The sequence below is a fragment of the Eutrigla gurnardus genome (assembly GCF_963514095.1).
Source record: "Eutrigla gurnardus genome assembly, chromosome: 14".
NCBI lineage: Eukaryota > Metazoa > Chordata > Actinopteri > Perciformes > Triglidae > Eutrigla > Eutrigla gurnardus.
In genome coordinates, this window is record NC_139937.1 from 7,118,662 (window position 1) to 7,132,011 (window position 13,350).

The 13,350-nt window shown below is 44.6% G+C and overlaps 1 protein-coding gene across 4 annotated transcripts in view; it reads left to right on the top strand.

Moving 5' to 3' along the window:
• The window catches only part of ptprub (protein tyrosine phosphatase receptor type Ub), a 147,675-nt gene that overhangs the window by 115,573 nt on the left and 18,752 nt on the right, over positions 1-13,350 (top strand). For 2 of the 4 annotated variants that reach the window (XM_084026917.1, XM_084026918.1), the window contains exons 13-17: positions 93-129; positions 4,122-4,260; positions 5,211-5,234; positions 5,512-5,666; positions 6,273-6,460. In XM_084026917.1, coding sequence (XP_083883043.1) covers positions 93-129; positions 4,122-4,260; positions 5,211-5,234; positions 5,512-5,666; positions 6,273-6,460 — 543 coding nt within the window. The remainder of the gene's footprint in view (positions 1-92; positions 130-4,121; positions 4,261-5,210; positions 5,235-5,511; positions 5,667-6,272; positions 6,461-13,350) is intronic. The other 2 variants (XM_084026919.1, XM_084026920.1) reach the window with 1 other exon arrangement.

Here is a 13,350-nt window from a genome sequence, read left to right on the forward strand (position 1 = left end):
TCACATCATCCTCTGCTTTTTATCACTTCTTTTTTTTTAAATGCAAAGTGACACCCTCCCCTCTGATGTCTGTGTTTTTCTTTCTCTTTCAGGAATCCAGAATAAACTGCATCCGCATTGCCCGCAAAGGTAATTTGACATGAATATCTCTACAAACACAATGACCTTGAGTGAATTTCTAATGCAACGATTCCCGAGTGCTCTGCGATATCGCCTCCTCACTCGCTGGTTGCGAGATAAGAAATTAAGAATGCAATTTTACCGGTGTTGTTAAGTTTAGTCTACTGTGTCCTTATTCGCCTTTCTCTCGAGCACAAAGGCGAGGATCTGGACAAATGTTCTCTGACTGGTCCTGGTTGTTTAGCAGCGGGCCTCTGAGAAAAGGGCAACAAGCAGGGAGGGATTAGAGGTCAGGCTTTCATCCTGTTTGTTTGAGGGCAGACGCTGGGACGCACTTTATCAAAAGCAGCCTCTTTGTTCTCATCGGCAGCCCACGAGACAGCCACATCTGAGGGCTTCGACCTCAACAAGGTCCAGAAGGGTCCTCCAGATCAAAAATTCTAGATGGAGCTACCTTGGCCTTGGCCTATCAGTATGAGAAGAAAGCCCCCCCCCCCTCTTGTGTGGCTCAGCTTTTAGATTCAAAGGGACATGAAAAGGGCAGGGAAATTGACTCTAAGTCCTGATGGCAGCAGAGCCCTTCCTGCCGTGGTACACTGTCAGATCATGGTGAATAAAAGTCATGTATTTATAGTTATCATAGCACCGCAACAGTAAGCAGAGCCTTGCAAGTAAATTGTCTTGGCGGGGTGTCTTTTCTTGGTGAAGGCCTCTTTTTGTGAGTGAAAAATGAAAGAGATGAGGCTCTCCTCAAGCATAAAGCCAAAAGGCAAGGCCAGCCATTTCAGCTCAGCGTCTCACTCCATCTGCCCCTCACAGACACCCAGTTGGGCATTGATTAATTATGCTTTCTCACACCAATGGGCTTCGCAGTGTGCCTGCCTCGTTTCTTCAAAACCCAGCAAAGAAGGAAATGCACAGTGGCACATTTAAATGTATACAAATAAGCAAAATATCAACAATAAAATAAAAAGAAAAATATAGTGAGTATATAATGGAAAGAAAGCATTGCCAGCGTTACATCACCCACACCATGATGTAAGCGTAAAAAATAAACCGTGAAAGGCAAATTGATAGGAGAAAAAGTCTCAAGGCGATTTCCAATTTCAAGGTGCGACAGGTCAGAGGTTTTTTTCCTCGCCGCTTGTGATCTCTGCGATCCCTCTACCATTAACATAGCCTCTGCATCATTGGGTCCTAAGCCGTTATTATCAAGCAGCCCATCACCAGCAAAGTGGAGGCAAATGATTCTGGCTTGGATAACAAAGCTGGAGATTACATTTCAACTTCCAGGTGACAGTTTAATTAAGGATCCTCTGGCAGGCTCAACACAACAATAGACTTCCATTTCTCTTCTAAGTGCCAATTTCTACCGTTGGGGCAGCTGGCAGGTGCATGGATTCATGTGGAAATCTATTTCATGCTCATGTTTGGCTTAATAGGAATTCCGACGCTAAATGTGGCAAAACCGCCTTATCTGACCAAAATGTCAGAAAGCTGAAATTGATTTTTCACCTGCTCATCTGCATTTCTAGGCCGATGTATAATACACTCCCGTATTCCACTCATACGTGCAAGTCACAACATAAAATAAATAGCAAGTGCTGAGCCTGTGGCTGTTATCTTGAGTTACAGATGCTCACAGACATAAAGGCATCTTTGGATGATAGCGTGTCCCTGTCTGTGAATACAATCTACAAAAAAAAAAATCATCTTTGATTCAGTCTGACTAAATCGTCTCCTACCACTACTGCAAAGTAAAGTGCACCTGTCAGATGTAGTGTGTGTACGCCGAGCAGCGGCACACGGAAATGTCACATTTTGGGAACAACACGCAACGCCGAGGCAGCAATTTAAAAATCTGTGTCCATAGCACTTTTAGAAGGAACAGTTCCTCTCAGATATCAAGCCAATGACTCATTTTCTCCATTCAGATATGCCAAACACCCATTATCGATTTAAAAACCCCTGCCAAATAATGAAAAATGGTGCCACTTTCATCTTGGGTATAGGGCTCTAAAGCAGCCTGTAAAGTGAAAATGAAAACAGCCAGGGGGCTGCAGATAGTTGGGCTCTAACATGGCTCTGTTTTCATTTAGCCTGCCCCAGATCTGATTCTTCCCCCAGCAGCCTGCGAGATACAGCTCTATCCTCAGGCCTGCTCTGACTCCTTCTCCAGATAGGCTGTGCTGTTCCAATAGACTGCGACGGGCTAGTTTTCGGGGGCTGACGAGGCCTGGAGGACAGGCTGACACACACAAGAAAAACTAGATCAGTGGGCCCTCTAGAAGAAAGACAAAGAAAAGCCCACTGCTCAGCATCATTACCATAAATACGAAGCTTTGCTCCCGAGAAAAGAATAACCTGCAATTATGATAACGACCTTTGCAGTAGCCAACAGACACCGGGGCACCTTGAGATTATACTGCAGGGCTTTGTAGATGACTTGTGACTGGGATAAAACAGTATATAATTCAGTGTTGAATAGAAACGTGCCTCAAAGGTTCCGTGCATGTATCATAGCATAGAAGTACTATTGTAATGTCACGAGTTGTCAGTCAATTGTTGCGCCGTCATTGTGCAACCTAACAATAGCTTGAAAAACTATGTGCTGCTTGCGAGCCTTTTTTTGTGCACGACTAATGGATCTTAGCAAATTAGTTTCTGTCTAACGTTGACATATTTGTAATAGTCTCTCTTTCCGCGCCGATTTATAGCAATCTGTTTATTTTCCCATCGCTGTTGCTTTTCTGTAAACATCAGTATAAATCTCCAACAGCCTCAATAGTCAGTCGAAATACTCACAGACGACCAAACTTGTATTCTGCGAGCCAAGTCAGTTTGCTTGTCAAGGCTTACGTTTTAATTATGGATGAGTGAGAATTGCATCTTTGTCGGGTTGGACTACATGGACAATCACTTCTTTATTTGTGGGCCCTTTCATCTTCCCCAGCTATTTGAAAATAACACTGTTATAGAAATGTAGCTTTGGCGTTAAGAAGGTCATTATTATTATATGTAGTGGATCTCATCACAGTCAAGCCAAGATAAGCAGTTTGAATGTTTTAGTGTTGTGTTAAAAGTCCACGTTTGTGAGGTTTGTGCGCATGAACAATAAGATATTTTGGATTTTCCCATTTCTGCATTTGAAGTTTCGCACTCTTTGCCTTAGACTTTCCTGTGAATCATTTCTTTAGCATGTTTGACGTCATAATTTGGCCAACTACCGAAGTCTCCGAAGTCAAATGCTTCTGGTGGACTAATCGAAAATAGAGAATCCATCCTGCTTTACCTTCCCAAGGCTCCCCTCTGTATCATTGACTGACATTACGTCAACGTAGCTTCACGTTAGCTCTGCTAGCTCACTCGAGTCGGCGATTTCAAAAGTTCTCTTCTCATCAGCAAACTGCAACGAACATCCTGGTCACTTGCGTCGGGTAGTTGCATTCATATCAGAGGCGAGGACGGTCACTTCTGCCACCATGTCTTGTACTTTAGTACTTAGTTTTAGAAGAAATGGACCAGAGACCAAGACGTGCTGTTGACTCTTTACTGAGGCATCATTTTCATCTCAAAACTCGTGCATGCACGCTCATTACATATCAAAACCTGCTCACTACACCTTTATGTCCTGTATTTGTTTTTGCTTTTTTTTACTTTTTATTTAATTTAATTTTTAAAATATAACAGAACATTCCCTGACATAGAACCCAAGAGAAAACAAAAATAAATAACAATAAAGTCATAATAATAATAATACATAAAATAAAATAAAGAAAAAAATACAAAATGACACACATGCACAGAGAAAAATACCTAGAAAAAACCCAATGCGTAAATAATTTACTCAATAAGCAAAGCAAAAGATTTAAGCCTTTGCAGTGGAGCAGGTTCAATAACATAAAAACATTGTTTTTTGTGGTTTTGTTACAACATAACCTATTAAAACAAAGCAATTCATTGAGCCTGTTTTTAATGCACATCTGTGTTTGTGCTCCTAGCGGCCTGCAAGGATCACCGCAAAGCTCTGGAGGTGTCCCAACACTCCGAGGAGATGGGTCTGATCCTCGGAGTGTGTGCCGGAGGTCTGGTGGTCCTCATCCTTCTGCTGGGTGCCGTCATCATCATCATTAAGAAAGGGTAAACGTCTGCCGATAACTACTGAGTGCATAACATGCCCCATTATGCGCAGTCACACCGCATCGCCCACATTGTTTTTACCCTTTATGTTTTGTTTTGGAACAGTTCAGTAATCATTTTTTATACCCGCTGAACTTTGTAAAAGGTCATGCTTGTTTAGGGAAGACGCCGGACCAACAGCCAGAGCTGCATTTTTTTCATTCCCTCATGGTGCGCCGGGGGGGAACCAAACAATTCTCATCTGCAGAGCTCATCTGAGTGTGAAGCATCTAATTAAAGGCGGATGCGATTCAATTAGCCACTTAATTACGCTCACCAAGCAGAAGCCTGACCCTTAAATTAGATGCTAATTAGGAGGGGAAAAGGTGTGCTTTTAGAGATTAGTAGCCAGTGATCCCACAGGTGTACAGTAGATCATCTGCGCCTCTGGCCCCAAATAGAGCTTAACCTGACGAGCTAAAATAGAATGAATTGAAATCTAAAGAACCAACCATGCCAAATGGGAAGTTACCCGGGGGCTCCAGCAATCATTATTAAATAGCTGACACAGCGTCCCGGCTAATATTGAATAATGTTGATTCTGAAAGTCGCCGCCACTCACTACATTAGCCCGGGTTCCTCTGCTAAGTCACCATGAAGTTCGCTCTGAGAGAATTGATTGCTAAATCTGCTGTGACAGGAAGCCACGTGGTCGAGTCCTTGAAGTGTAACGCTGAGACGCATTCGATGGCGAGGCGGAAAAACACGAGTTTCCTCGCTGTGGTTCGGTCCGTCGGCACCTGCTTAATTTTACATGTGTCACATGGCTGCCTGCACAGCCGAGCTCGCGGGACAACGGATCTCATTTCCACTGTAATCAATGCATTCTGGCCTCGGCCGACATTGCTTTCATCTTACATCTCTCTTTCTCTTGATTTTTTTCTTTTCTCCTTCTCCTGCGCTCTTGCCAGAAGGGATTACTACTCTTACTATCCGTAAGTGACTCCACCCCTTTGCTCTCCCATTGTTTTGTGATCCATCATATACATGCTCATGCTCTGGCTGTCAATCATAAGCTGTGGAGTGATTTCTACACTTTTATCTCCCCTTTCTGTTCTGTTTTGTTTTTGCCTCCGTATTGCTTTGCGTTGAACATAACATTTCCTTTTTTTTCTCCCTCTCTCTGTTTATTACAATCTCTCTTTTGCTACCCCTCCTCCTCCTCCTCCTCCTCCTCCTCCTCCTCCTCCTCCTTCGTTTACCCACGAATAGGAAACCAGTCAACATGAATAAGACACCAATTACCTACCGGCAGGAGAAGAGCCATATGGGCTCCATGGATCGCAGTTTCACAGACCAGAGCACCCTACAGGAGGATGAAAGAATGGCTCTCTCCTTCATGGACGCACACACCTGCGGCGCACGCAGTAAGACCCAAAACACACACAGACCTGCCACGACTACACGATGCAATCTCAAACCCCACGCACATCATCCGTCAGTTTGTAGTGTTGTTGACCATCACTTATTCACTCCATAAATGTCTGAATTAATCTGAAAGATAGTTCCGGAGTGAAAAATGTTCTTCGATGCAGCTCGCCCAGCACCACTGGCGTCTGAGACACACACACACACACACACACACACACACACACACACACAATCTCTTTCTGATTCGAAAGAAATGATTTGTGATGCTTGTCAGCGCTCTCTGTGTTGATCTCCTCCATCAGCCTCACAGAGTGGAAGCGACAGATGTGTTTACTCTAAAGTTGGTGCAGATCTCTGTCTGCTTCACAGCTGCTGTCACATCTACATGAGATCAATTATTATGAAGACATCTTTGCCCTGACAAACCTTATCCGGCTGACACACGTGTAACGTGTACTGTACGGGATGTGTCAGCATCAGCAGATAGGGCCGCTCCGATAGCCATTGTGTGATAGGCGACACCAGCGCATGTCAACCTTCTTGTGCATGAAAACAGCTCTAGTTGTGCTGAACTTGCTAACGTGTATCTGCGTGTGTTGCAGGTGACGCCCGCAGTTCAGTGAACGAGGCCAGCAGCCTGCTGGGAGGCTCCCCGAGGCACCAGTGTGGACGCAAAGGCTCCCCGTACCACACGGGGCAGCTCCACCCCGCCGTCCGAGTGGCTGACCTTCTGCAGCACATCAACCAGATGAAGACGGCCGAGGGCTACGGCTTTAAACAGGAGTACGAGGTGAGAGGGCGCTATTACAGCATGCTGCTCTCTTACACAGCGCAAGGCCACATAGGCGATTACCCCTCACAGTGCCGGGACAAAGATTGGCTGCTGGTGCCCGGTGTCTGTAATAGCAAAAACATGTGTATAATTGGTTCATTCTTTTCTCTCATACAGATATGAGGCAAGCACTGCAGTAATATCCATAATCCAATGTCACAGTTGGAGCTTTTTCACCTTGACTTACAATTTCATGCTTCTGAAAATGTGAAAGTGGTGTAGTTATGTTTGAAATCTTTATCGTAGGCAACTGTACTTGCTTTCGTTTTTGAAGTTATTTGGCCTCTCATCGCCCCTCATCCGAGAGGCTTCTTGGATGCAGAACTGGAGGAGCCTCTTGGATGAGAGGACGAAACGTCTTCAAAAACCTGAAGCAAGTCCTGTTGCCTACGATAAAGCTTTCAAAGATTACCAGAACCAGGATGACTGAGAACAACAGTACATGAAAAACAGACACGTATAATTATTAACTTGGTGATTTAACATAATTCTACACAATTCAAATTCAAATTGTATTTGTTTCTGTATTGAGGATGTCTGTAACATTATGGCTTCCCATGGGAGGAGGAATGGGGGTTTTTCCTGTGACGAGTGTTTTCTATAAAGTTCCGTGTCAGATCTAGAGGAACTAGGGGGTGACCCCTATTTCACTCACAGAAAAGCCTACATGTATCAATCAGAGCACTCCCATTACTACGTAGCACTATCAGAGTGTTATATATATTCAGTATATATATAACTTATATATGAATGATGCTTGGAAATCAGCTAATGGAGTGGTTTGCGGCTAGCCTCTCTCTCTCTCTCTCTCTCTCCCTCCCTTTGCTTTCCTGCTGTTTCCTGTCTGCCTGTGACCTGCTACCATGTGGGAAAAGGAAAAAGGACTGAAAGTTGTATTTACAACCACGAAAAGCAGGCAGGATCAGAAACCGTGCCTCTTTATCGATCTCTGCTCCATGTCAATACTCAGACAGCGCCACAAACTACACACACACACGTTAAACACACAACAAACAGCGCTGACCATTAGCATGAAACAACAGCTAGCAATAGTAACATGTATGTCGACTGATAATTCTGTTGCTTTGATATATCTATCGATACATGAAGCTTAACAGAGGAGGATAAGTGAGCAAGAAAAAAACCCTCATGATTCAGCCATCAGTCACCTGGTTAGGGTAAGACAAAGGGATGCAAGGTTACAGCAGTCAGATTCGTCAGTAACACACTTAATAGGAACACAAGTGTCAAGCTGATGTACCGTAAATGAGTGGAGAACCGAAGATTCATTGAACTAGTCAGAAACTTCAAGATATTTTATATGGATAATAATCGGCGCTTCACTGTTACTCATCTAATTATGTAATCCATATTTCAAGTATTAAACTAAAAGCCTGCAGTTTTTCCATCCATCCATCTAGCCCAACCGTTTAATAATGGCTAAACTGGATTAAGGTCGCAGCAGAAAGCGGCTTCTTCTTTGCAGGTGATTCCATGGCAGCTGGAAGGTATCAACTCTCAGACATGTCTATCCTGAGGTCTCCTCTTGGTCCACTATGCCAGTGTACCTGTTGGACCTTCTTTACCAGTTGCTGAGAACGTTCCTCTTTAGTGTGGAAGAGCAGCAGCATGACACAAAAGGTCCCCCAAGGTTGTCGAGCTCCTTGCCCGACTGAGGCCAGCCACCATGTAGGATAAAAATGTAGTTTAGCCTCTTCTTTCCAGGATCTCAATTTCTTGCTCAGAGCTTGTTGCCATAGGGGAGGTTGTAGCAAAGACAAAAGACAAAGCTGTGCATTGTGGGTTCGCTCCCTTCTCACCATAAGGTCCGGTACAGTGGCTACACTGATGTACTTCCACGCCTGGTTACACTACTAACAGCAGAGAAAACACTGTAGTCCTGAAATAACTCAAAGCATTGTTCTCGATAAAGTGGAGGAAGCCGGGAAATCGCTAAAAGAGATTTGCAATACTCTTGCTCCCTCAGGGTGGACAGCAGGTCAGTAGCTAGGCTTTCGTCAGCAGAAGTGGTTGACCTTAACATTATTAGGAGGTAGCGTTTGAGCTTGTATTCTCAGTAGAGGAAGGTATCTAGCTGGAAAGAGAGAGACTGATGTCAAGCACAGAACAGGAAACAGTGAAATATCTTGTGCAAACTGCTGCTTGAGTGACTGATGAACTTCATCAACACCAAAGAAAACTGACAAACTGGCAAAAAAGAAAAAACAATGAATATAAGTGTGGCGCGCTGCATGCATATGCACTCTCAAGCTGTGAGTTGAGCTTCTTCAAGGTGCAAATTGGATTCTGGCGTGAACACAGTCGTTCTTCTCCTCTCACCGCTGGACACAACCGAGGGGTCGGGGGGGTCAGCACATCCAATATTAAGGCCACGTTGGCACATCCATGTGATGGAGTGCTGAAAAAAGTGAGGACTTGGGTGTAATCGTTATCGGCTGTTAGTCGATTGTGAGCAGGATCATATGCAGCTACTACATTTGTGGTTAACTTCTGGCTTAAAGAGTCCGTGTTGGCTTGAACGGCTCTCTGGTGTGGGAGGCCATCAATCCTGTCTGACATCATCCGTGCCTCCTCCACACCACCCACTGCAATTCATTAGCGGGGTTGAAAAGGCACACTGTTGCCGCACGATTTAATAAATCATCCTCATTTGGGCCCAAAGAAGACCTCTGTCACCATGACAGGGCTGATGAGGTTAAACGTCTCTGGTGGTGCTCCAGCTAGTGACTCACCTGTCCACTGCTAACAGATTGCGGTTTAGCAAAGAGAGGAAGCGGTTGAGAAGATGAAAGGGGGTCGTCAGAGTGAAGAAAAAGAGCTCCTATGGCCCTGTCACCTGCAAATAACCTCCTCACAGTAGCAATGCTGGTATTTACCTCCCTCTGCAATATATGGTGCAAAGTAAACGCTCTACAACTGTGAAGCATGGGGCACTTTGTTTACTTTGAGGGCCACTAGATATTTTGTAGGGGGACATCACAGATCTAGGAGGTTGGGATCCTCACACAGCAACGGTCTGATGATGCTCCATAATGATCCAGCTGATGCTTAAAACCTATATTTGTAATGTCCTGTCATCTAGTGGGAGGTTGGTCTATTTACAAGTAATTCACACACTATGATAAAACCAAGTCATTGTCCAGGAACCTCCCAGGAACGGTTAAGAATCGGATTGCGCACTAATGTTGTTGGTTGTAAATCACTCGAGTTAGCTTGGCAGCTGGGCTCATTTTCCTTCTTTGTTGCACCAATGCACTGTGGGGTTTCAGTCCTGATCTGAACCGTAAGTACAGACATGTTTTTCTATTTTGGCAAAAGCATCTCTTATCCCCATCCTGCCGTCGCAGCGACCACTATCTCTGCACATAACGAAGCGGCGGCATCTTTGAATACCTCTCTCCCCCGTGGAACGATGGTGGCTGAGAGTGGAGATCACACCCGGGGGAGAAGTCCATCCCTGCCACCCACTGCCCATGGCATTCACGGAAAGAGAAAAACATCTTTTGTCTCTGGTTCATGGTTTTCCTCTCTGGAACTCTGCTTGTAGACTCATTAAACTGTCCCTCACGGGCAAAACACACTCCACTCAAAAAATCAATACACACCTCTTTGTTGTATTTTTTTGTTGTTTTTTTTTATCTTTGCGAGAGTATGTGTTTTGATAGAGTGTCCCTCGCCATTATGAAGGAAAATGATGAGGGCTATCATATTACACTCCCCCGGCTGGTATAGGCTTTTATTTCCCCGAAGAATACCTATGCTGTGTTAAAACATTGATCAAGAATTTACAGTGAGTTGTAAAAGGCCTTGTGTGCGTGGCAGCTTCTGTCACTTCAGTCATATTCCCACTGAGGAAACGTATGAGTTAACAACAGCGGAGCTTTACTCGAAAGCTCAAAAACTTTCATTATACCACTTTGTGCCCCGAGGATGAGGTTAGCGAGGATGATGGACTCTTTGATTCAAAGTTTAGTTGCACCAGGGTTTCTGAATTACTGCAAAACAACAAGCTACCTCATGCCACCTTTTTGGCAGCATGACGTTTTCTAGGTTTTTTTACATTCATTGTCCCAATTGAATCATATCTCAGACACATTTTATTGGATTTTGACATAATCTGGTGGGATTATGAATCTCATAACCGCTTTTGTCATTTATTAATGATGTGTGTGAGAAAAGATTTCGGTTCAGAACTGGATGATGTAACAGGGCGATCCTGAAAGGGAAATGATGGAGGACAGCATGTCCACTGTTGTCTTGTTTTTGAAGGGAAATTCATAATGCACATTATGCAATCCAGTGAGATGTTAAATGTCAATAAATCAGGGCTGTACAGGACTGTGTCATTGTTTCCATCATCTCATTTTCCTCATTTTATGTGATCCTCTTAAGCAACCAACCCCACTGATCCCTGAGGGTTTCTAATCAATCTTCCACGGGACTGTGCTGTTTTTCTCCCCCACTCCCCTTCGATATACCGCCACTCTTTCAATGTTTTCTTCCCGTGTTTTCCTCTCCCTGCATCTCTCTCTCCTCTCCGGAGGGCTGAGCAGAGGGGTGGTGGGAGCATAGAAACAAAGAGAGCTCAGAGGCCTGGCCTCACAAATATAAGGGAGGGAGGGACCGGGAGAGGGATAGAGAACGAGGAATTCAGAGAAAGGGAGATGGACCTCAAGAGAGAGAGAAAGAGATGTGCATGGAAAGAGGAAGAAAAAGTGAGGAGGGTGTAATCCCAGGCAGGATTTGGCTGGTTCTTGGCTCTCTGTGGGGAGAACTGCACTGTAATCCCCTGCTCAGCATGCATACTTGGGCAGAGTTTCACCAAATTCCCCCAGTGGCTGAAAACCACGGGGGGGTAGACTGGTGTGTGTGTGTGTGTGTGTGTGTGTGTGCCCTTGCTCATGGATCTGAACAGGCTGTTTGCAGACTTGATTTACCTCATTCCACCTTGTTCTAATCTCTGGGTTTCATTAAAGCTCTTGACTGGTGTCGCAAACTATAGCATCCTCTAAGAGCGGGATATCATTTGCATAGCAGCTCTCAGTTTGTCCATATTCACTGTATCTGTGCCTATCAAATCAACCTTGGATAAATAAGAAAAAGTGGTTTTATTACGTTGTGTAAAAGCAAGTGCTCACCAGTGCGCCCATGCAGACGGTAGATGATGGCAATGAGGAGATGTGCTGCTGAGTATGATGTGTTATAATACAGCTGAGCAGACATCCACCAAGCAGGTGGCAGACAGTTCCTCTGCCTTCACTTTAATTACCAGACTTCTCACCATTCACTGATGTCTGTGCTGTTTATAGAAACGTCCACTAAGTTGCAGATCGGTGGCCAGCATTTCCAACCATCCACCGCTTATCCTGTATGCAGGGTGGTGGGGGGGCTGGAGCCGATCCCAGCTGACATTGGGCGAAGGCAGGGTACACCCTGTAGAGAAAGACAGGTAACCAGTCTATCACAGGGAGACATGTAGAGACAGACAGGTAACCAGTCTATCACAGGGCTGACATGTAGAGACAGACAGGTAACCAGTCTATCACAGGGCTGACATGTAGAGACAGACAGGTAACCAGTCTATCATAGGGCTGACATGTAGAGACAGACAGGTAACCAGTCTATCATAGGGCTGACATGTAGAGACAGACAGGTAACCAGTCTATCACAGGGCTGACATGTAGAGACAGACAGGTAACCAGTCTATCACAGGGCCGACATGTAGACAGACAGGTAACCAGTCTATCACAGGGCTGACATGTAGAGACAGACAGGTAACCAGTCTATCACAGGGCCGACATGTAGAGACAGACAGGTAACCCAGTCTATCACAGGGAGACATGTAGAGACAGACAGGTAACCAGTCAATCACAGGGCCGACATGTAGAGACAGACAGGTAACCAGTCTATCACAGGGCCGACATGTAGAGACAGACAGGTAACCAGTCTATCACAGGGAGACATGTAGAGACAGACAGGTAACCAGTCTATCACAGGGAGACATGTAGAGACAGACAGGTAACCAGTCTATCACAGGGAGACATGTAGAGACAGACAGGTAACCCAGTCTATCACAGGGAGACATGTAGAGACAGACAGGTAACCAGTCTATCACAGGGCTGACATGTAGAGACAGACATGTAACCAGTCTATCACAGGGCTGACATGTAGAGACAGACCGGTAACCAGTCTATCACAGGGAGACATGTAGAGACAGACAGGTAACCAGTCTATCATAGGGAGACATGTAGAGACAGACAGGTAACCAGTCTATCACAGGGAGACATGTAGAGAAAGGGGTTATTGTACATTTCTGTTATGTTATTGATTCTTGTTTTCTCATTTTATTTTTTTCTTCATGTTTACTGTGACCCAAATTCCACGGCAAATTCCTTGTATGTAAAAAAACAACTAATAAACATGCTCTGATTGTTATTCTGACCATGGCATGTTGCGAAGATTGAAAGGACTGCAGTGCTTAGTTACGGTTGTCAAGCTATGGTCGCTGTTTGGTCGCAATTCTGCAACACAGCCTCTGCTCTGATAAAATTCTGTTCTATTACTTTTGATGGATTCAGGTATCTCTTGATACTCTTGTTGATGGTGTAAACAACATTTGAACCGAGTATGAATATAGCCACCGGGTGTTTGTGGCACTGTTTTGTTTAATAACATGTCATGTATAAACCACTAAATGTAGGATGGAGCTGCTCTTAATCTCCTCGGCCATGCTTGATGTGCTCTTTTACTGTACTAGCCAAGAAACACACTTTTCCCAAATCACACAGGAAACAACATGTTCAAGCTTTGTTTAGCTACTAATATAA